Genomic DNA, 21964 nt, shown 5'->3' with positions numbered 1-21964 from the left:
TTCGTGAATGAAAAACTAAAACAACGAGTTTACATAACTATCTATGCTTATACATATTTCGTAAATAAAACACCGTTAATTTATGTTGTTTACAAGCATGTCTTTTCTTGAAATACAAATTTTAGTGTCATTCTAGGCCAACCAACGTGAACGAACTTCAATAGTTTTAGGGTATGTGCTCAATTTCTATGACAGGGTGACACCATATTATTGAAAGTTTCTTCAGAAAATTTCGTGATATTGACAGCAGTACTGAGCAGTTAGGTATTACGTGACTGAGTAGACACGTGAACTAGTTTCTTATGAGAATGCATTATCATTTCCATACCACGTTCCCACACTTAGTGACCTGGTGCTCTATTCTAGTTCTTTCACGCTTTCAGGACATGATATATGATTGTTTGATTTACTTCCATATTTACTGTCTATATTCACGTAGTTTGTGCTAGTTATCTGTTACGTTTTATGACTAAACTAATGGAAATCTATTTGTAACAAGACCTTTTAAAAGGTAAGGCGTTCACTTTATATTGATCTCTTTGAAGTAACTGTTTTGCGTATCTGGAATGTTCCATTCGGCACATTCAATTTAGGCAATTTATTGGATCAATCGAGTGCCAAATCATTTAGTGGACACTGTGTGGCTTTAAACTAATTTGGGACATTCCATACCAGTCGTGGTTGGACAAATTTCTTATAGTATAATGGTGGGAAAACAGCTCTTCAAACTATGACAACTACATAGAGTAGATTAGCAAAAAAAAACTTGAAACTTATAAAGAGAAAAAGTAGGGAACTTTTATGTATACAAAATTCAATGTATTTTTTTTTTTCTTTCAATTTAGTAAAACTTAATTCGTGATAATTTATATAAATCTGAATACTACCGCATTGTCTTCATGAAGGCAACTTCCTTATTTAGGATACATCACTTAGCTTCATATCGACTACCAGGGATCAAGATTAGGCGTATAAGCCGATAAGAAACTATGTCAAGACCAATCGCCACCACATCTACATAAATGTCGTTTCATGGCTGAAAAACATCTTAAATTACCAGTTAGCAACTAAATGGAATTTAACCTCTGTTAAATGTCCACTATCGTCTATCATGTTACCACGTAGGTTGTATCTCGGATATAATCTGTAACTTCAAAAATTATCGACATCTTATCACCCGCCATGTATTTTGATTCACATAACTCATGTCCTGTTCTTTTATTTATCACCAGTTTCAATCGAAACATTTGTATCAGTTAATTGAACATTTCAACTGTCAAAAAATAAATAGAAACAGGTTCCCTCCGGATAAAAGCGATTCTAACAAGGCCGAAACGTTGAGTCGGTTTCAGCCTAACAATAAATTTTCTGGTTCTCGTGTAAAATGAAGGCTAGGCTGAATGCTTGCTAATAGTTTAATAGGAAAGGCGGTTCCTTTCCAGTGTGAGAGGAAGCGCGAGTGACTGAATGTAGATTACACGTAAAGCACATTACTGGGAAGGCGGTATTTCTGTAGTGTGCAGGGCTGTGACGATAGTCGTGCTACGCTTTATACGAGGCCGCGCCGCGCGAGCGCTTCAGTCTGACGATAGCGCGCATAGATAATACACGTTCTAAACGTTTTATCGTCAATAAATAATTGAAGTTCGGAACTCGAGCTTATAATACTAGCTTTATTTCTTTTTGTGTTTGAAGTATTTTTTGTTTTGTGAAATGCGCGTGTGTGCCGAAAGACAAAGCGTTCGTTTCGCGCCAGCCCGGTGGCTGAGGAGTCGTGCTGTGACGATGGCCCGTTCAATGGATATGTTGCACTTGCAGTTCAAGCGCATGCTGAACAAGGAGCTGAGCCACTTCTCCGAGTCCAGCAAGTCCGGCAACCAGATCTCAGAGTACATCTGCTCCACATTTTTGGGTAAGTGTATAAAACTTTATTGCTTTAAAAAAGTGTAAACATTACGAGCATGCTATAACAACTTTACAATAACAACTATTTTACTAGCAGCATAAAAACATTTACATTTTTCATTAAATAGTTATTTCGAATCAAAACAAATCAACGCATTCTGGAGTTTAAAATAGTCCACTCTTCTATGAGAACTCTTGAAAGTTATCTTCAAGTGAGCGCTAAGTAATCACTGCGCATGCAAATGCATTATGAACAGCCGCATACTGAACTTACTTGACAAGTAATGTGATAGAGATGACTACAAACTCGCTGAAATCAATACATTACGCGTGTTGGCTCATGTAGACGCAATTGGGCACACTTCTTTCTGTCAAAATGTAGTGCGTCATCCATCACTCGTTACGCAATGGTATCTACATTTTTTACAGTACATTCTTGTGAAGTACTTAGTTGCCAACAAAAACCATCTATGACCACGATTTCTCCAGAATAGAAAATTCAATTATCCACGATGACGTTGCGTTTGGGTTACGACGGTCAATTTTATTAATTTTAAAATATTCTAATTCACAACTCATCATTTTATGTTTGAAAATAAATAAAATTACATGACCCACTTTATGAAGGCGTGAATGTCATAGCTTATTAAATAACTACTAAAGAGCGATAGTTTGTATGTTCGTTAAATAAATACGCTTTGTGAGTCAAATCAAATTATATTTAAAAACAAAACTCATTCATGTAAATATATTCTTTTGAAATAAATGCCTACTTTGCTGTATGAGTAATTGCTATTATTCATCAAGTTGGGATACCAGACTCAACCTTCCGTATAATGACTTTCTTTTCTTCATACGTAATTATGAAAGCCCCTGGGAAAACCTGGGATTAGGGTAATAAATGTGCATAAAAGAAAAGGCACATGATTATCCACCTATTCATAAAAACAAAAGATAATTTATTGATTATATGCCATTAAATATCGCGTCATGGAATGGATATTATTCATGAGCTTTAATGTTTCAAATCAACAGGTAAATAAACCTAACGGGATAATAAATGTAAATAAATGTATTATCAGAGGCGATAAAGCCAGATAACCCCATGCCACGCGCGCGCACTTCCCGCTTTGTAACAACATTCATATCGATTTAAACCTCGTTGTTGACTTCAGCCCTACGTTTACGCACAACGGACTGTTTGCTTGTCCTCTGCATGTTACCCTTTCACGACATTTCATTTAGATTAGCGTGAGTTCTCTTTATACGCTATTAGATAATAACTCGGCAACAACATGTACTCTTGATATCACGTTTCAAGTGTACAAACCAAATCTTGTGCCCTTTATTATCATTTTAGACAATTTATTGAGGATGTAAAGCATTTGGGACATGGAGGTTTGACAATAGCAACGAGCTGTTATTGAACCAATTGCCAAATGGGAACGAAGGAACATCGTAGTACAAATTAATTTGTTTGCGCTGTTAGACGACCATGACTAATAATTACGGCAGCCAAAGAATGGGCCACTGTCTTAACATCCGCGGTAATGAATTATATTGACTTGGCTATAATTACACTTTCATATCATTATTACGGTTCAGATTTATTTATTACCGTTTGATTAGTGGGAATATCTGTCATCTTGTAATTAGGATCCCGGTATGTGTGATCTTATTGGAAAGTTAAAAAATAAATCATTCGGACAGCCGTTAGGATTTGTGAAATCTAAATATAGCTGTTATTGCGAGTTTACATATTTATCTGCTGATTAGATGAGGAGCGGACGCGTAGTACTATCACATTTTAGATAACAAGCTAATCCGTTTAATGTGCTCGGATTATACTTTCATCATAGTGTTTGTTCGTTGGCCCCCTTTTATCCTATCGTGAGGTAGTATAATAAAAAGAAATCACAAGACGATAAAATAATCGTCGTAAAACGCCATCTAGTAACAAAACTAAATAATATATACCGATATTAACAATTCCCTTGAGAACAATAACAACTATCGTTAGACAATGTCTGATAAGTGTCTGATAAGAGAGTCATGAAGATGTTCCATTATTATTGAAATCGCTCCCTAATATCTAAATCTGATAATGAAGGCCAACCGGCACCATGTTCGTACGGCACATATCAAAGCTTTCATCGTCATGATTGATTACTTATCTACCAATAATAATAATAAAACCACACGCTGACCTGGAATCGTATCAATCATTAATGTATTAATAGATACTTCACATTTTCACCCACTTTTTCGACATCGTTACCCAGAAACACAATTGTAAAACGCAATGTTTGTAATCGATATTCAGCTTCCTGTATTTACACAACCAATATGAATATTATATTTAAAGTTATTCACTACCTCAATTCCTGTCTGATTTTACGTGACGAGTTATTTATTTATTTTCTATTTAATTCCAGACAAACAACAAGATATCGACCTACCATCTCTACAAGTGGACGAGGGTGCTGAAGCGCGTGCCAAGAAGAAGGACAAACCGCGTCATGCCGGCCCTGCGACCACCATGTCACAAGTAAGTACTACTACTACAAAACAATGTTACAATGATCTTATTATGAAATACTTGCATTGTACTAACATGTGATTTATTTGTTGTACAGATCTCTGGCGTTAAGCGGACACTGACGCATACCAACAGCTTCACTGGAGAACGCGTGCCAAGATACGGAGTCGACACTCCCCATGAAGAAGATTTAGGCCGTCAACTGGGTGAAATTGATCGGTGGGGTGTGGACATCTTCCGCATTGGAGACTTATCGTGCGGGCGACCTCTGACTGCCGTAGCTTACGCCGCGTTCACGTCCAGGGAGCTTCTGGGAACCCTGCAGATCCCAGCGCGCACGTTCCTTGCCTTTGCCATCACCCTGGAGGAACACTACGTGCGCGACAACCCATTCCACAACTCCCTGCACGCGGCTGATGTGGCGCAGTCGACGCACGTGCTGCTCAACACGCCGGCGCTGGACGCAGTGTTCACCCCCATAGAAACGTGCGCCGCTCTCTTCGCGGCGTGCGTCCACGACGTCGACCACCCTGGCCTCACCAACCAGTTCCTCGTCAATTCGAGCTCGGAACTTGCTCTCATGTACAACGATGAGTCAGTTCTAGAGAACCATCATCTTGCCGTAGCGTTCAAGCTTCTCCAAAATGAGGGATGTGACATATTCATCAATCTTCACAAGAAGCAGAGGCAAACGTTGCGAAAGATGGTCATAGACATGGTGCTTTCAACAGACATGTCTAAACACATGAGTCTATTAGCAGACCTCAAAACTATGGTCGAAACAAAGAAGGTAGCTGGAAGTGGCGTGCTATTACTAGACAATTATACAGACAGAATACAAGTGTTGGAGAATCTCGTACATTGTGCTGATCTGAGTAATCCCACTAAACCGCTGCCGCTATATAAACGATGGGTAGCTTTACTTATGGAAGAATTTTTCCAACAAGGAGACCGTGAGAGAGAACAAGGAATGGATATCAGTCCAATGTGTGATAGGCATAATGCGACGATAGAAAAATCTCAAGTCGGATTCATCGACTACATTGTACACCCTCTATGGGAAACATGGGCAGATTTAGTACATCCAGACGCTCAAGACATTCTGGACACTCTAGAAGAGAACCGTGACTACTATCAAAGTATGATACCCCCGTCACCGCCGCCAGCACCCATACAGACGCATTCACTGCCTGATGATGATCGCCCCGAACAAATACGCTTTCAAGTAAGTTGAACTCTCTTGATATTTTTTCCTCTATTACTTTAAATTCGGAAAACAATAATATTCTTCAGTCTGTTCAGAACTTTTATTACTTATAGAAAAAATATAGATAAGCTCAAAACTAATGTGTACAATTTTGTTAACAGGTAACGTTAGAGGAGGGTGAAGGTTCAGAGGAGTGCGAAGGGGAGGGTGATGGCGGGATGTGACGGAAACTACTGGGAATCTGCAAGAAACTCACTGAGAAGATGCAAGTGTGGTGGAAGCTCTGGCAGTAGCGCGGCGCCGGCCGGCCCGGGGCGGGGCTTGTTGATATAGTAATACTTGTTGACGCTTACCCTCCAAATGGAACGATCCCGATGCATCGTCACATTTCGATCATGATTATTTTTATGTGATTATTACGCAATGTTGTTTAGAAAATACCTAACGACTAAATAATTATGTCCCTCCAATGACTGTAACGTTCGATTGTCTAGTATTTTTACTATTGTTTCGTTTTGTCTAACCAAAGATATATGAAATGTTCTTTCGTTCACGGAGACGTTCGATAATCCCTGTAAGTAGTTAGTATTCGGTTCTTAATGAGTCGTGTAAGTAGTTATAGTCGTCGATGCCGCATAATATATATCGGCTCGACTAATTAAGGACATTGAAAACGCTTATTAATTGGTATGAAAGGGTAATTTATATTGTCATATCATCCACGTTTCTCATATTTAATACGGGTTTGCGATAATGATGTTATTCACCAAAATATATTAACATGATAGATATCCTAAATATAAAATCTATTTTAAGGTAAATTTTAAAAATTGCCTTTCGGAGTTGTTGTTGTGTCTTTTCTGAATATATAATATTCGGCCAGCCTGTTCTCACACTCCGACAGCTCCCGGCCGGACTCTGTCCACTCGGAACATCATGTCAGCCCCTGAGGAACACATGTCGATATTCATAATGCGGAAGGTCGAATTCATTACTTAAGATCTCTCTTCGTATTTGGTCGGGGGTCAAAAAAGACACTTTACCAAATTCATCCTATTAGAAAGCTTTACTTGATTTTTGTGAACCTAACTGCACCTCATTACTTATGGAGGATCGCTGGCGATCCGTTTACTTTTCTCTTTAGAGTAATGTATTATTATTTTTGTAATGTTACGTATATTATTCTAGTTCTCTTTTACCAAAATACAAAACAAAAAAAATTGTCATGAATCTTAAACTTTTCGTGTACGCAACTAACGGCTTGAAGTGTTTGATTAAATTGTTAAGTACTAACAAATGAGTGGTTTGCGACTAAGTTTTATTTTTAGTGAATTCAAATGTCTATTTGCTGAGTAAGTCCAAACTGTTCGGCGCGCGGGCCGGGTCTTGCAATAGTAGTAGGTAGTTCGGAAACACTTCGCACAACTGTTTCTACTTCATCCATTTCATGCCAAATATGCTCCTTTCATTAACTGTATCATATCAAACAATATCAGAATCGCTGTGCAGATCTGATTTCACCTATGTGTAACAATATTTGTGTACCTACATAGATTTTTCTCGTAAGGAAAAGATCGTAATAACTGATACTTTTTATATATATAAAACACCACTGTGTAAAAGATGTAATATAAATAAGTAGATGTCTGAAAATTGTACATTGGATGGGAAATCTAGATTTTATCCAGTTTCATGTTCGTCGCTTGCGACCTTTTCATGTTTGTGACAATGTTATATCAATTAGCATGCACATAGCCACTTGAGCATTCAGCTATACATACATACTCGTCTATAAACTTCGTGTAGGTACATTTACAATACTATAAGGAGGGTGTAATACTTAATGAACCTGTATTATTTTTGCATTTCATCATCCATCTTTTTATTTTTAATGGACGATTCTAAGAGCTGGTCTCTATTCCTTCATGTACTCAAAAGATATTTTGTTTTAAACTGATTAAATGATTTTAGTTCCTCGCACTTCACCTTGTTTTGTATTGTTTGATGATCATCATGAAGATGTCCCCTAGTATTATTATGAAAGTATTGTCTAAGTCATCGTTTCCCTCATCCATCAGCATCAAGAAGGAAGGTCCAATGTACATTATTTTCGTAGATAAATTAAGATTTTGTCGGCGAGCAAATACTACGAGCATGTGTGCATCGCCTATCTTCAAAGTGTCTGATTTTAAACTGCATAGTTTAGATATTTGGTACCTACGTCAACGTATATATACATACATACCTACTACATTAAAAAAAATTGGATACGCTTAACTACTTGTGTGTTATAAAATAGAAACGTTACGCTTAGAATCATTAATTTTCTAATTAAAAACATACGTAGGTATTTGTAACTAATTGTGTTGAATATGATATTCGTACTGCAGTAGATCTGTGTATTACGTACGTACCCAATCTTTGGTAATTCACATAATGTGAACATTTGCATGTACCTACCTTGTACCTTTGCCGAATTGTCATAACCATTTTACAATAACTGTACAATAAACATGATAAATGATCAGAATGTATAGGTATCTAGATAATGTAGGTACTCGTTGTCATATGTCTTATTTCAGTGGATTTGCCTACGTAATGCAATAAAATGGTATATAATGTAATCAAAGTGGCATGTCTAATGTGCTAAGCAACAGTTGTGCGCCGTCCTGCGTGACTCGTGATGCTTCTACCAAAGACCGTTTGATAGTAATGAGCAGCAAGTGTTGGCTTAGCGCATCGGACATGCCAGCGTTCAATAGTCATGTAGGATACTTGTTTTCACCAAAGGTTTTCAGTGTTGTGTATATGTTTTGTCATTATGGAGAACTATCGCTAAGATTGGATAATACCTAGTTAAATATTAATACCGAGTTAAAAGTGTGCAATGCTGGTCATTTGCATTACTTATTATTTATGTTTAAAATAAAAAAAATAGCTTGTAATAGTTTAAATGAATATTTGAGTTGAATTAAAGAATATTAATGTATTTAGAATAAAAAGATATGGGAGAAAACTCTACATTCGTTTTATTTTCTATGGTATCCTGCAAAACCAAAACAAGCTTACAGACTTCAGAAAAGGAATCAGTCCAAAAGAATATTTGATAGCATCTATTTCACCAATAGGCTTTATACATCAAATATGCTATAGGTATACTAACATATCCGGAGTTTCTTTGGGCACATAATGCGATCTCCATTGCATAGCCTGGAGAGACTCATCATTCTCGGACAAATGGAGGGGAAGCGCGCTAGAGGAAGAGCAGCAGCTAGATGGGTGGACCACCTCAAAGAGGTGACTGGAGGCCAGATACAGGGAGCGGTACATACATATGGCGCAGAACCGGACCGAGTGGAGAAGATTGACATACAGTCACGATCCTCAGCATTGAGGGAACGACCAGAAAGAAGATACTAACATAATACAGAGGATTTTTTTTTGTTTGCCTGTTTTTACCCTTAAATCTCCGAAACTACTAAATGGATTTGTCACTAAACTCACTACACTACTGGAAAGCTCGGTATTCGCTAGGTCTATTTTATCCAAATGCGGTTTTGACTACCGCGGGTTAATCCGCGGGAAAACAGAAAACCCGCACACTGCAGACTAAACAGTCGGAAATTCAGCCAAAGTTTTTGTCGTCTCTGATACCGGCCAAGACTGGCCAACCTGATTGTTGTTATGCCCGAACAAATTGTCGACCGTCTGATAGTTTGTAGTGTGCATGTACTCTTAGTAGATACCTTATAATAGGTGAGGTGAAGATGCTAAATCTTTAGGAGCTCTACCATCATGAGTCCTCCTCTTGGATTTTGTAGATAACAATGTTAAACAATCTTTCCCCTTCGGACTACAAACAATGTAAAAATTGAAAATTGTACCATTTACACATTAGCTGAGCGTACTGTTGGGGGTGTTACGCACGCAAGGTAGGTACTGGGCCCCGATTCTCCTAATTTTACTTAAGCAACATACGATTCACATTCGACTGCGATCCAATCCCGACTCGATTACGATTGAAGCGTATGTGGCATACCGCTATTTTTCTTTGAAATTAACGTTTTTATTCTTTTCTGTCATTCAATAATGAATCATTTTGTCTGCAAATGATTTACGATTGCAATATGATTGTAGAGCAAACTACCGTATCTATAGACCAAAATCACCATAATAGCAGACCAATCGCAAACCAATCGAATGTCGTTGGAATACGATTGGTCTTATATTAGTAGCAGAATGCCCGATATGGTTAAAACTGCTATTGCGATCATATTGCGATTCGATTTCTATTCGATTTTGACATTATTAACTTAGGAGAATCGGGCCCCTGGACTGTGCATGGGAAAATTGAGATCGACAGGGTGTTCCGCTTATTAACAAAAAAGACCAAACGAGAAAGGGAATGTGAAAGCAACCTCCCCCTTGCAAGTGGAAGGACTACTAAATAGTAACCGGACTGACAAACAGTCAAGACCTAATCAGTAATATCATCTAAGTTAAGTTAGCCTTAAGCTAACCTTTGTTCCAACGATTGTGGTCGTATTCGTATGAACAGTAATCTTTATTTTGTATAGGTACACTATTAGTGTCATGCCCTTACTTAGACTCATGCCCACTCAGAAATGATTAGTGGACTGCCATGGAGCATCGACATCAAGCTGATCAAAAAATAATAAGTCCCCAGTTAACTATAAAAATGCTATAAAATGAGTACATGACCACCTCTTTTGAAAAACCGAAATATTATTTGTCCATAAAATAAAGCGCATCACTATTTTTTACGTTTGGTAACATTCAAACAACATGATATTTTTTCTCTTTCTTACACACTAAATATCAATATTATGTCCTGCTGTCACAATTTGTCACCGCTCAAAATGTCTATCTTTAGTTTGTGAAACAGAATAGAGGTTAAGAACCGCAGTCGCATGGAAATTTTGTCCCCACATTACAATCATATTTTTGTAGTCAAGAATAATAATTGTTGCAATGGCCGCCGTAAAAAAGGACGAGGAATTGAACAAAAATGAAGTTCTGGAAAACGGCGATGAAGACGAATTAGATGCAGTAGAGGACGGCGAAACTAAAGATCCCGCTAAGAAGAAGAAAAAGAAAAAAAAGAAGAAGAAGGCAGGTTAGGGCGAACAGTAATTTTAATTACATTGAATCCAAACAAGTTCTTCGCTTGTGAACGAACATTACCCTCTAAATGTCTATTTTTATCTTTATATCACGTAGTAACAAGGCGCCTACGCTTAACCTGATGATATTGCGCGTTTGAAACAAATTATCATGTATTCACATAAATTAAATTGAGTAATTATGATGCGCATTGTAATATTATTACATTGTAACAGATGAAAATTAACTATTGATTTACATTTGCCACAACAAAACCATAATTCTTATTGAAACTCAGAACCACTTAGATTCAAGTTGTGTATTGTCAAATCACACCTATCAAACAGTAGTGTTGTGTATTCAAGTGCTACCACTATAATTTTATAATTATGCATAGTAGGTACTAATTCTGTTTTTTGCCCTGTAATATAGCAACTGATCTATCATAAATAATATAATAATCACTGACCACTTATTTTTGTTTTAGAAAATGACACAAATGCTGAGAATGATGTTACTGAGGATGTTGGAGATAAAATTGAAGCATTAGCTGTTGAAGATGGTGATGAGAAAAAGAAGAAGAAGAAAAAGAACAAGAGCAAATCTGGCAAGGGTCCATCAAAGGAGCAGACCAATCCACCAACCATCCCTATTGCCGAACTCTATCCTGATGGTATATTTTTTTTTATTTATTTATTTTTAAACATATAAGGTACATTTTTAAATATTAATTAAAATATAAAAAATAGGTTGCCACCGATATCGGGCACAGGGTCCAAGGTATATTATTATAGCTTCTGCTTGCAGTCACCAGCTTCCTAAGGGAACTGCCTCCAAGATAAAAGCCTGTATAATATTCTGTTAAACATGCTATACTACTGTAAAGTTTCATCAAAATCCATTCAGTTTCTTGAGCATAAAGAAGTCACAAGCAAAAGGCATCTAAGGGTGCGTCCACATCTGACGAATGCGCCGCGAATGCGCAGCACGCGAGCCGATCGCGAGCTGTCCGCGAGCTGCGCGCGTGCATTTTTGTTCGTGCGCCGCTTCTGCTTGGCCCGCGCGCAGCTCGCGCGCGACCTAAGCGCCGCACGCGAGCGGCGCGCAGGCGGCGCGCGAAGTCTGCCATCTTCGATAGTACTGAGCCAATATACGGAACTGTATGTGCGAGAACTGATTGCGCGCAGATCGCGCGCAGATCGCGCGCCGCTCGCGCGCTCTATACGAGCCTTGCGTGAGTTGCGCTAAAGAGGCGCACCGAACTATTGCAGTGACTGCACGCGCGCAGCTCGCGGACAGCTCGCGATCGGCTCGCGTGCTGCGCATTCGCGGCGCATTCGCCAGATGTGGACGCACCCTAAGAGTCGAGATAAAGATGCCTCTACGTTTTTCTAGCAAACAGAATGCCACAATATCTGAATACTCCAAAAATAAACAAAAAATAACAAGTCCAATTTCATTCCATAACTTTAACATCATTTTATCAATCATAAATATAATCAAATTAATACTACTATAAGTCAATATAAAAGTGTATCTATTATATTCTTCATTGGTTTCCTTAGGAAACTTCCCTGAGGGTCAGATAATGGAACATGGTCCAGCTGAAGGCATAGATGACAGAACTGCCAAGGAGCGCTTCTCTAGTGAGGAGAAGAGAGCTTTGGATCGGCTGCACCAGGATATCTATCAAGAAATACGACACGCAGCTGAGGCACACAGACAGGTAAACAACAAAACATTTTTAATAAAAAAATTATGCAAAAAAAGAAAACACCAACCAAAGTCATATTAATGTTATTTATATTTGCTTCATATACCAGCATAAAAAGTTACAAATCTGTGTAAATAAAGAGCAAAAAAACAACAAAATAAATAACAATTTTTATCAGTGACACTATCCACAATGGATTGAATGACCTTAATGCTTACATCCATTAAAATCGTGTTTCAACAACAATTTAAACTACAATAATATATTTTCATCTCACACACTACTTTGTCCTTGATAATCAATATATTTAAACATAAATAATTTGACCTATCTGTACCTATGCCAATTGTATGTTTTCAGACACGTAAACACATGCGTGATTGGATCAAGCCAGGCATGACTATGATTCAAATCTGTGAGGAACTGGAATCAACTGCTAGGCGCCTCATTGGCGAAGATGGATTGAAGGCAGGGCTGGCTTTCCCTACTGGTTGCAGCCGTAACCACTGTGCAGCTCATTACACTCCAAACACAGGTAAGAAACTACAACAACTGTTAAGGTGAATTCTTTAACTGGTACGGGGAAATTCAAATATAAATAAACCATGCTGCATATTGAATGTTCACCTACGTAAAACATGAGAAAAAATACATTTCGTTTTGAATCCCACTTCCAATAAAAGCATTCATCCTAAATCATTAAACTGAACCCTCATAATAAATGGGGTTTGTTAAAAGCTTTTAATCATTCATCATGGATCATTTTCCTTTTCTGGATAGTTTTGTCTATAATACATGTTAAAGATAGATACTGGCCTGTCTGACTGTTCCTTATTTACTATTCAATCCTTTCTAAATAATAATTTTATTTTTAGGTGACACAACAGTCCTGGAATACGACGACGTCGTGAAAATAGACTTCGGTACTCACATCAACGGGCGTATCATCGACTGTGCGTTCACTCTAAGTTTCAACCCGCGTTACGACCCGCTGGTCAAGGGCGTTCAGGAGGCCACTGAAGCCGGTATCAAGGCTTCTGGAGTCGATGTCCGACTGTGCGATGTTGGTGCTGCTGTACAAGAGGTAGGTTGTATCAAGAATAAGTTCTTTTTTTTTTTTTTTTAAAGTGTTTTTAGGTAGGGGTTAGGCACTCTAGTCAATGCCTGAGAATGTATGAAAATTATACAATTTAGTTAATATAGGACAAAAACGAAATATGTATTTGATATTTATTGTAAATATCTATGTAAATAAATAAAATATTTATAATTGTATTTACATTGATATTTAGCTTAGGTAGTCGCATATTATTGTTAATCTGAGTTTTTTTTACTTTTGTACATAAAAGTCATATAGATAGTTCAACTCAGATTTGCGCGCGGCCCTATGTGTGCGTCGGCTTGTAAATATACAACTTTCATTCGTGTGACAGTGACGTCGTCCGAGCATGACGTGTTCTTATCACTTTTTCTTATGGGTACAGTCGTTTACGAAAATACTAGTTATTCGCGGAGAAATTATTAAGGAGTCAGATAAAGCGTTTCAAAAAATAAAACGACATTCAAAGCTTTTTATTATTAAATATAGTTTTTCATTATTTTTTCATACGTCTTTTCAAATTGACATTGACAGTATCTAAGAATTGAATACTCCTTAAGTACATATTTTCTAGCTCGGGGTACGTGGACAATAAATAAAAGTGTGGGCTAAGAATGTAAAAAGAGGTATAATCTAGTATAATAATGTAAACAAAATGTGTGGGGAATTTTAAAAAGTTATATTGCTTCGCATAATGTCGACCAAAATAACAAAATAATGAAACTCATAAATGAACGTTTAAGTCAAATTGATGAAGGGATGTGGCGTAATACTTGTCGACATGTAGAAAAGAAAAAAGAAGAATACTATAGACATTTTGACATTGGAGTCAGAATTTATAATTCTCCTTGGAGAGTAGCGAATCCGAAAATTCATCATTTGATTTTTCAAATAGCGATTCATAATCATTATAAATAAATAAACAGTAAATTACGTAATAACTGTTTTTCTTTAAACCCCCGTATACAACCCCTAAATAACTGTATTGTACCCGACTGTACCTCTTGTCACGCACACAAAGTTACTGTATATGTACAAGGGTTACCCACACATAAGGCCGCGCGCACAACTGAGTTGAACTTACTATAATATGTTGTTACAGGAAAATAAATGTTATCATTGTCCATATTCTTAAGACAAACATTTACACATTAAAACATTTCACTAAAATCCATTTAGTTAAATGCATCAGCAATATGATTTGCATTGAACAAACTAATTAGAAATGAAAGTAATCAATTTTTTTTTTGTTTCAGGTCATGGAGTCACATGAAGTTGAACTTGATGGTCAGGTGTATCAAGTGAAACCCATTCGCAACTTGAATGGACATTCTATCGGACCCTACAGTGAGTAGTTCAGCTGCATTAACAACTATAGATTTTAGTCAACACTATAGGAGTGCAGAAATGCACTAGGATAATTTTAATTCATGTGAAAGGTGATAAATATTGTTCTCATGAAAGTATGAATGCTATTTCGTTGCGACATAGAGAAACTTCTTACATTTCAACCATACATATCTTCTTTCAGGGATTCATGCTGGCAAAACGGTGCCCATCGTAAAAGGAGGTGAAACAACACGCATGGAAGAAAATGAGTTCTACGCTATCGAAACGTTCGGTTCCACCGGTCGTGGACAAGTTCATGATGACATGGACTGTTCGCATTACATGAAGAACTTCGACCAACAGTTCGTGCCTTTGAGGTAAATACATTTACTTGTATCAATATTATGATTCTTATTTTTTTTCTGTGCAGTCTAAGGCTGGAAACAGTGCTCGGCCGACTGTCAGTGCTGACCGTACGTCCAGATCGAATCACATACAAAATCACGCGCGTACCGTCAGCGTAGCTGTGTGCGCGTTCATAGACTTGCACACATATAGCACTGTTTCCAGCCTAAATATCGACTCACGCTGGCAAAACAAGACATTAAAAAATACTGTATTCGCAATGGGCGAGATGACGAATCAATAAATCAACTCATTATTTCTTTCATTTCCAGACTGCAGTCATCAAAACAGTTATTGAACTTGATCAACAAGAATTTCGGGACTCTCGCGTTTTGTAAGCGGTGGCTGGAGCGCGCGGGTGCGTCGCGTTACGCGATGGCGCTCAAGGACTTGTGCGACAAGGGCGTAGTCGACGCCTACCCTCCACTCTGCGACATCAAGGGCTGTTACACGGCGCAGTTCGAACACACTATTCTCCTAAGACCCACGTGCAAAGAAGTCATTTCCCGCGGAGATGACTACTAGCGATAGCCACGACTTACGTTATGTTATGCCCGCTTAATCACTTTGCAATTTTTATTTAAGTCAACAACTTCAAATCAACTCAGATTTTTATCAATAGGATTGCAGTTATGATTAGTTACGATTTAAATAGTTTCAGAAAACATAATAAATATATTTTTATCTTTATTCGTAATACAATCAAGCATTGCAAATGTCAACATAAGCGATGCTTGTAAAACTCTGTTGCTTTCTAGTATAAGTTGTCGTTTTTGAACTTTATTGTTCGTCAGCAGCGACGGTAAACTGTTTGTTGTAACATTGTTATTTCTTTACTAATCTTACGTTAAATCGTATTTTAATACACCTGTATTCATAACAATTGTGTCGATATCAAAATATTTGAAATAAAGTTCTACTTGTATTGAAGGCATTAATTTATTTCACTCCTACCTACAACCCTGTATTACTGCGTAGACAGCAAATAAGAATCAATTTATACTAGAGTAGAGTCAGAACGCACCGAGGCGATAGCTCATCAAATTCTTTAAAGTGAATGCCCGCGTATTCGTCAGAATACGATGACTGAAAAACAAAACTGATGATGCGTAGGTCGGCTAGTGGGTGCATCTAAGAATGATCGAGGCCACACCAATTAGCGATTTTCACAAGTGATTCGCGAATCCCGCAGGATGTCCTCTTTTTTTGGAATTTGACGATGTGAGAAAGTTCCTATAATTTAATAAAACACAGGATACATGTTTCAAAACTTTATTTTTTAGGAAAACGCTAATTTATTACTATCGCAAATATAAACGATTACATTCATAATTTAAGTATGTATTACATAATATCGATACAAAATCTTTCGCCAATAGCGGATTTATAAAAATGTATAAAATGTAATGACAACTGAAAATTAATCACTAGCATTTACCCAATATTTACTTGTCAATACTACGAACCTACTCCTTTCTAACAATTGCGAATACTTAATACTTCTAAACTAAATCCAGCTGTGTATTACTTACTGTAAAAAAGACAAATAAGAAACGAACATTCAGTCTCTTCTAATCTGTCTACTTATTTTCAAATGCTGTACAAACACTTGAAAGGCCTCTTAATCGTTTACTAATTAGGTACGTGCCGGTAGGTAATAATACATCATAATCTCATGTGCGAATCTTTCATTTGTGATAAGTATGAGATATTGGGAAGTATGGCAATTAATTTAACTACATAGTATCATTTAAAGTGGAGTACATATGCCACAATAAAATAAGTAAATAATTATTAGTATGTATTATAAAATAAATAATAAATAATGTTTCATGATCGTATTAGCGCTAGCTAAGCAGCCTGCCGCCAGATTTATCATTGATCAATATTGAGTTTGTATTTCATTTAAATTATAGCATTTATAAGCTTACCTATAGATATAAAATAGAAGGAAATATCATCTTCAACCTACTTCAACAATCGCAAATACTTTATCCCATAGTATACATTTATTTTTGCGGGTATTTTGACATACGTATTTATTAGCTAATTTAAGATATCATTAGTAATATTAATTAAAAGAACAATACAAGCAATTAGCGAAGACAAGGTTGCCCAACGGAGGCACTGCAGCTTAAATGGGACAAATTAATTACAGCAGAACTAATACGATAAATATTAATTACGACAAGATATTAATTAAAATAATGGAACAAGCTCTAACATAAATTTTGGGGATCATACATATTTCAAAATGATTAAATATTCGCCACATCTGACGTAGAATGACTAGACTAACGAATTTCAATTCAACATTTTGTACTACATCTGCAGGTAGCACCTAGTAGATATACAAACATGCTATAATTTATATGATTAATAAATATTTTACATTAATTCAATGGGTATTTAAGTTACTTTCGATAAATTTACTTTGACAAAATATTTATTCTACATAAATAAATAATAATACATATTGTTGAAACGTTTGATGAACCAGCATTCAGAACATACGCGATCCTGTTGGTCAGTGGTCTCACTACAATAACCAAGGAACCAAACTGATAATATAATATTGCCTTATACCAAATCGGTAAAGTATCACAGAAATTAACCATACCTAGCTAAACTATGATGTCTTCAATAATACACATCACGAAATATTACGAAACACATCAAGATTTGGTCAATGTATACTAAAATATTACGATACTGCATACACTAGTCACGAGTGCAAAGATAAAACAAACATTTATATTTAAATAGATAGACTTAGGTAACACTCAAAGCTTACCAAAGTATATTGAATACGAGGCCAATTAAAATTAATAATGATTAGGCCTTGAAGTATTTCATATTAATAAACTAGAACATATTTACAAATTCATCAAACAATAATCACTGGTAATGGTTACGCCATCACTGAAAAATGTCTAAACCTACTTAAACACCATCTAAGAAAAACCATGATAGTTGCGTCTAATTCCCTGTTAGCAACATTGTTATAATAACAAAATGGATATAAAAGAGAAATATACTATGATTAAAGTGCTGTTCTCAGCACACTGTGCGTGTAAATGTACACATAAATTTTAATGCCGGAAGTTAGCAGACTTCGATTGACTCACCGTTGTGACCGTAACCCACACGATCGTCAATGTTGTAAGGATATTACGGCAGCCTGAACATGAATGGTGACGTTACGAGGACACAGAAGAAATTCTTATGTATGTTATAATTCCCCAGACTACTTATTATTGTTGTGGTACCTTATACACTCCACGTATCAGTATAAAAGGAGCGCATATAATGAAAAGATGAAACTATTTTTCTATATTCCCTGATATTATATGCAGTGATAAATTCCGCTGATAATCCCAAAAATGTTAAGCACATATCATAATTTCTCTTCGACATTGCAATATAGGAAGACTAGAAACTTTTTACACAACATATGTTTTAGTACTCAATCAAGTTCTATAAAGAGTCTTAATGGAAAAGTAAGTGAGAATTGTAAAGGAATTCAGTTGACTCGTTTAATTGGCTTGATGTATTTCGGCGCCGTCGCCGTTAGTGGTCATTGTGGCGACGGGGACCAGGCTGGCGGTGCACGGCCAAGTGTAGATCGACTGCAAGGGCACATGGAGCAGCTCCACTAAGTTTCTGTAGTGAGGCTCTGAAATAGAATATTCTAATTGGAAAAACTGTTGTTCTAAAAGCATTTCATCAACACTACCTGACATTAATATCAATAAACCTTACATTTCCATAATATAGCACTTACCATTCTCAGGATTAATATATCCCCTACGTATCAAGAAGTCTAGGAGCACTGGAGCACTGGTTGTCTTAAACTCAGGCGTGAGAGCTCGCTGAACGCACTCTTCAGCAGTCAACAACTCAAAATTCTCAACTTCTCCATCAGCGTTCTGAGGCATGAAGTCCAGAGGCAACTCCAGATCGTATACATATTCCGTGTTAGGAAATAGGCCTCTTTCGCTTTCAAAGTAGAAACTGAAAACAAAATGCAATAAAAAAAATACAGTTTAGCTATAACATAAAACAAATTCTGAAAAGTGCTGATTACAGCTATCATACTAAGTGTACTGTTCTAATTAAATAATTCAAATTAAGTAAATGTTCAAATTGAATAATACGTTTTTGTACCTGACACAGCCAGCTGGAACCAACTTTTTAACTAGTTCTCCCTCAACGGAGGCTTCTTCAGCAGCCTCTTTTATTGTGGTCTCCAGAATACCATAGCCAACAGCCAGGCCACCACTTACAAAGCAATCCCACTTGCCTAAAAAAGTATAAAAAATATATGACACTTTAGAAATTACCACTCTTACCTATAGTGACTGACAAAAAAAGCTAATTTGATAAAATTAATTTATGATACACTTTGGGCAGTAACCTCAAACTAGGCCACTGTCTTTATAGTATGGCATCAGTTAGGCCAACTGTTCAAAGCTGCAACCTAAATCAAACAACTAATTTTCTGGGGGGCTGGAAGGCTTGAACAAAGGATATTAAGATTAAGAGCCAAATTTAAGCACTATAATCCTGCAAATATAATCACATGTTAGATGGATTACAACAGCTCAAAATAAGTGCTTACCAGGCCAGGTCTGTTTGGTGAAACTTCTCTGCTGTAGCCAGATGCAAAGGCCTTTTGTTGGGTGGTTCACATAGCCAGTAACACTGACTCCATAGTTCCTGATACCAAAGAGGCACATAGCACTCCTATCCATCTCCAGCAGGCTCTCTGGGTAGAAAGGTGTAGTGACCCCAAAACACTGAAATGTTAACATGTTATTTCATTCATGAATGAACTGTTTTATATAGTTTCACCAGCATTGTGAGGTAACTTCTTCTCAATTCCCATAAAAAACCTGGATGCTACCTATTTCCATATCAAAATACATCTTTGTCAGTTAAGATATTTTATAATAAAAGTATTATTTACAAAACCACCTCACTTCCACATTTATATTATGGCTAAGGATTATTAAACATATACACATCTAAACAATTAAGAGTTCTTATCGTTTTCAATAAGAAATCTCTCAAAACACTATAATAATCCACATAGATACAATAACAACAGGCAGGTAATGATGTCATTTTCATTTATGTCTGAAATAACAAATTGATAATAAATGAGGCGGAATAAGGAAACCTAAATGTTATTTGTGATAATGATAACATAATTGAATTAGTCAATTTTGGTTGTTAGTTGCATCAATTTTTATTTTTTGTCTTCAGCTCAATTAATTATAATGATATATTAGCTCAAGTATTGGGTCATTTTGCTAAATAAAGAGATCACTTTAATGAGGATTTTTTATGAAGATACATAGACAATTGCAGCCTTTTTTGTCAGAAGTGTCCATAAACTATTAAGTTGGCACAAACCTCATCTCTCCATCCTTTTAAAGCACAGATCTCATTTTCTTTTCTCAAATTCTGCAACACATCCGCTACTTTTGTAGTCCGCTCTTTATAATCTCTGAATGCTGGATTTAACTCTACATATTTGCCAGTGATTCGAAATACCTGTAATTTAGTTCAAAGTTTTTATTAGAATTCTGTGCAGCTATGTTGATGCAACATAGAGATTACTTCATTTTTAGCTATAAAACTGCTTCAAGCTGTAGAAGCACAAAAATTTAATAGGATTATATGTAATGAAAAAATGTTGTTATATTATTCAGACTTGATATCACATTAACAATAATATACTATTTAGATACACAATTAATGAGCTTTTATTAATGAGAAAATTTATAGTTAGTAAATTCAAGATTTAATTAACTAACGGTTTTTTACATGTAAGTGATAATTTGGTTGAATTATAACAAACTAATTACCTCTGGAAATCTAATTAGGTATTTCATGACATCTGGACGAATCAAGCCCACTTGATATCCGGCCACTATGAACGGTTTGCATACTCCCTGATGCAAGCCTTAAACAATGCAAAATATGTAAGCAAACGGGTATGAGTTGCTTCTTCAACAGCTTGTTATTACAAACACAAACTCCGCTTCAACAGCCACTCGTGTTTACTTAAACTTATGCGTAATTAAAATTTTACTTGCAAATTACACACTTAACATATTCACATACCTGATAGATAAAAACAGTTGAATTTTTTGGCTAATTTGAGTAGATCGGAAATGTTGTTCTGTGCAGACGAGTACATATTTTTCATATTACTGTCCCATACAGGTTCCATACAAAATATAAGTACCGAATGGTTAGATTTAAGCCTAAAAATAATTAAATTAACTATAACTTGAGGACCGCGAGTCGTTTTAAGCCGTTAAACGAAAAAAATGCTGTACTATTTGTCGTCCTTGTTCAGCAAATTCCACAATGTCCGTCAGTCACTGAGCAATAAACTGACGAATGCTGACAAAAACAAATGACATCTGTAGTGATGTACTTGGATGTACTACAAAAACATAGTTTCATGTCGATATATAAAAACAATAACGCAAAAAATTGTGCTGAGGTCAAGCTATGTATTTTAGATACAACAAAAATATAAAATGAGTATTTGGTATCAATCTAGCTCCAACTAAAGTGATTTTGCATTGTTAAATTGGTTTTCTCCGAGATAAGGACATTGCATGA

At 36.4% G+C, this 21964-nt stretch overlaps 3 protein-coding genes across 13 annotated transcripts in view; 2 read left to right on the top strand and 1 right to left on the bottom strand.

Annotated features, from left to right (window-relative positions):
* The window catches only part of LOC110384055 (3',5'-cyclic-AMP phosphodiesterase), a 368048-nt gene extending 359378 nt beyond the window's left edge, over positions 1–8670 (top strand). For all 11 annotated transcript variants that reach the window (XM_064034097.1, XM_064034103.1, XM_064034102.1 and 8 more), the window contains 4 exons: positions 1819–1912; positions 4341–4453; positions 4542–5669; positions 5813–8670. In XM_064034097.1, coding sequence (XP_063890167.1) covers positions 1819–1912; positions 4341–4453; positions 4542–5669; positions 5813–5875 — 1398 coding nt within the window. In that variant the 3' untranslated portion in view covers positions 5876–8670. The remainder of the gene's footprint in view (positions 1–1818; positions 1913–4340; positions 4454–4541; positions 5670–5812) is intronic.
* Positions 8671–10520: 1850 nt separating this feature from the next.
* Und (uninitiated) lies at positions 10521–15998 on the top strand. The gene is made up of 8 exons (XM_021345186.3): positions 10521–10788; positions 11263–11448; positions 12341–12501; positions 12850–13024; positions 13365–13573; positions 14845–14935; positions 15120–15294; positions 15595–15998. The coding sequence occupies exons 1-8, from the start codon at positions 10644–10646 to the stop codon at positions 15845–15847; spliced, it is 1395 nt and encodes a 464-aa protein (XP_021200861.3). The 5' UTR covers positions 10521–10643; the 3' UTR covers positions 15848–15998.
* A 582-nt stretch (positions 15999–16580) lies between these two features.
* On the bottom strand, positions 16581–21745 carry LOC110384093 (uncharacterized). The gene is made up of 7 exons (XM_021345192.3): positions 21455–21745; positions 21196–21293; positions 20741–20881; positions 19944–20121; positions 19490–19625; positions 19107–19336; positions 16581–18998 (listed from the first exon to the last, which is right to left on the bottom strand). Exons 1-7 carry the CDS (start codon positions 21561–21563, stop codon positions 18859–18861), a joined length of 1032 nt encoding a protein of 343 aa, XP_021200867.3. The 5' UTR covers positions 21564–21745; the 3' UTR covers positions 16581–18858.
* Between the last annotated feature and the right edge of the window lie 219 nt (positions 21746–21964).

Source organism: Helicoverpa armigera, chromosome 4 (genome assembly GCF_030705265.1).
Source record: "Helicoverpa armigera isolate CAAS_96S chromosome 4, ASM3070526v1, whole genome shotgun sequence".
In the NCBI taxonomy this organism is placed as follows: Eukaryota; Metazoa; Arthropoda; class Insecta; order Lepidoptera; family Noctuidae; genus Helicoverpa; species Helicoverpa armigera.
This window is presented reverse-complemented; position numbering and strand designations above follow the sequence as displayed.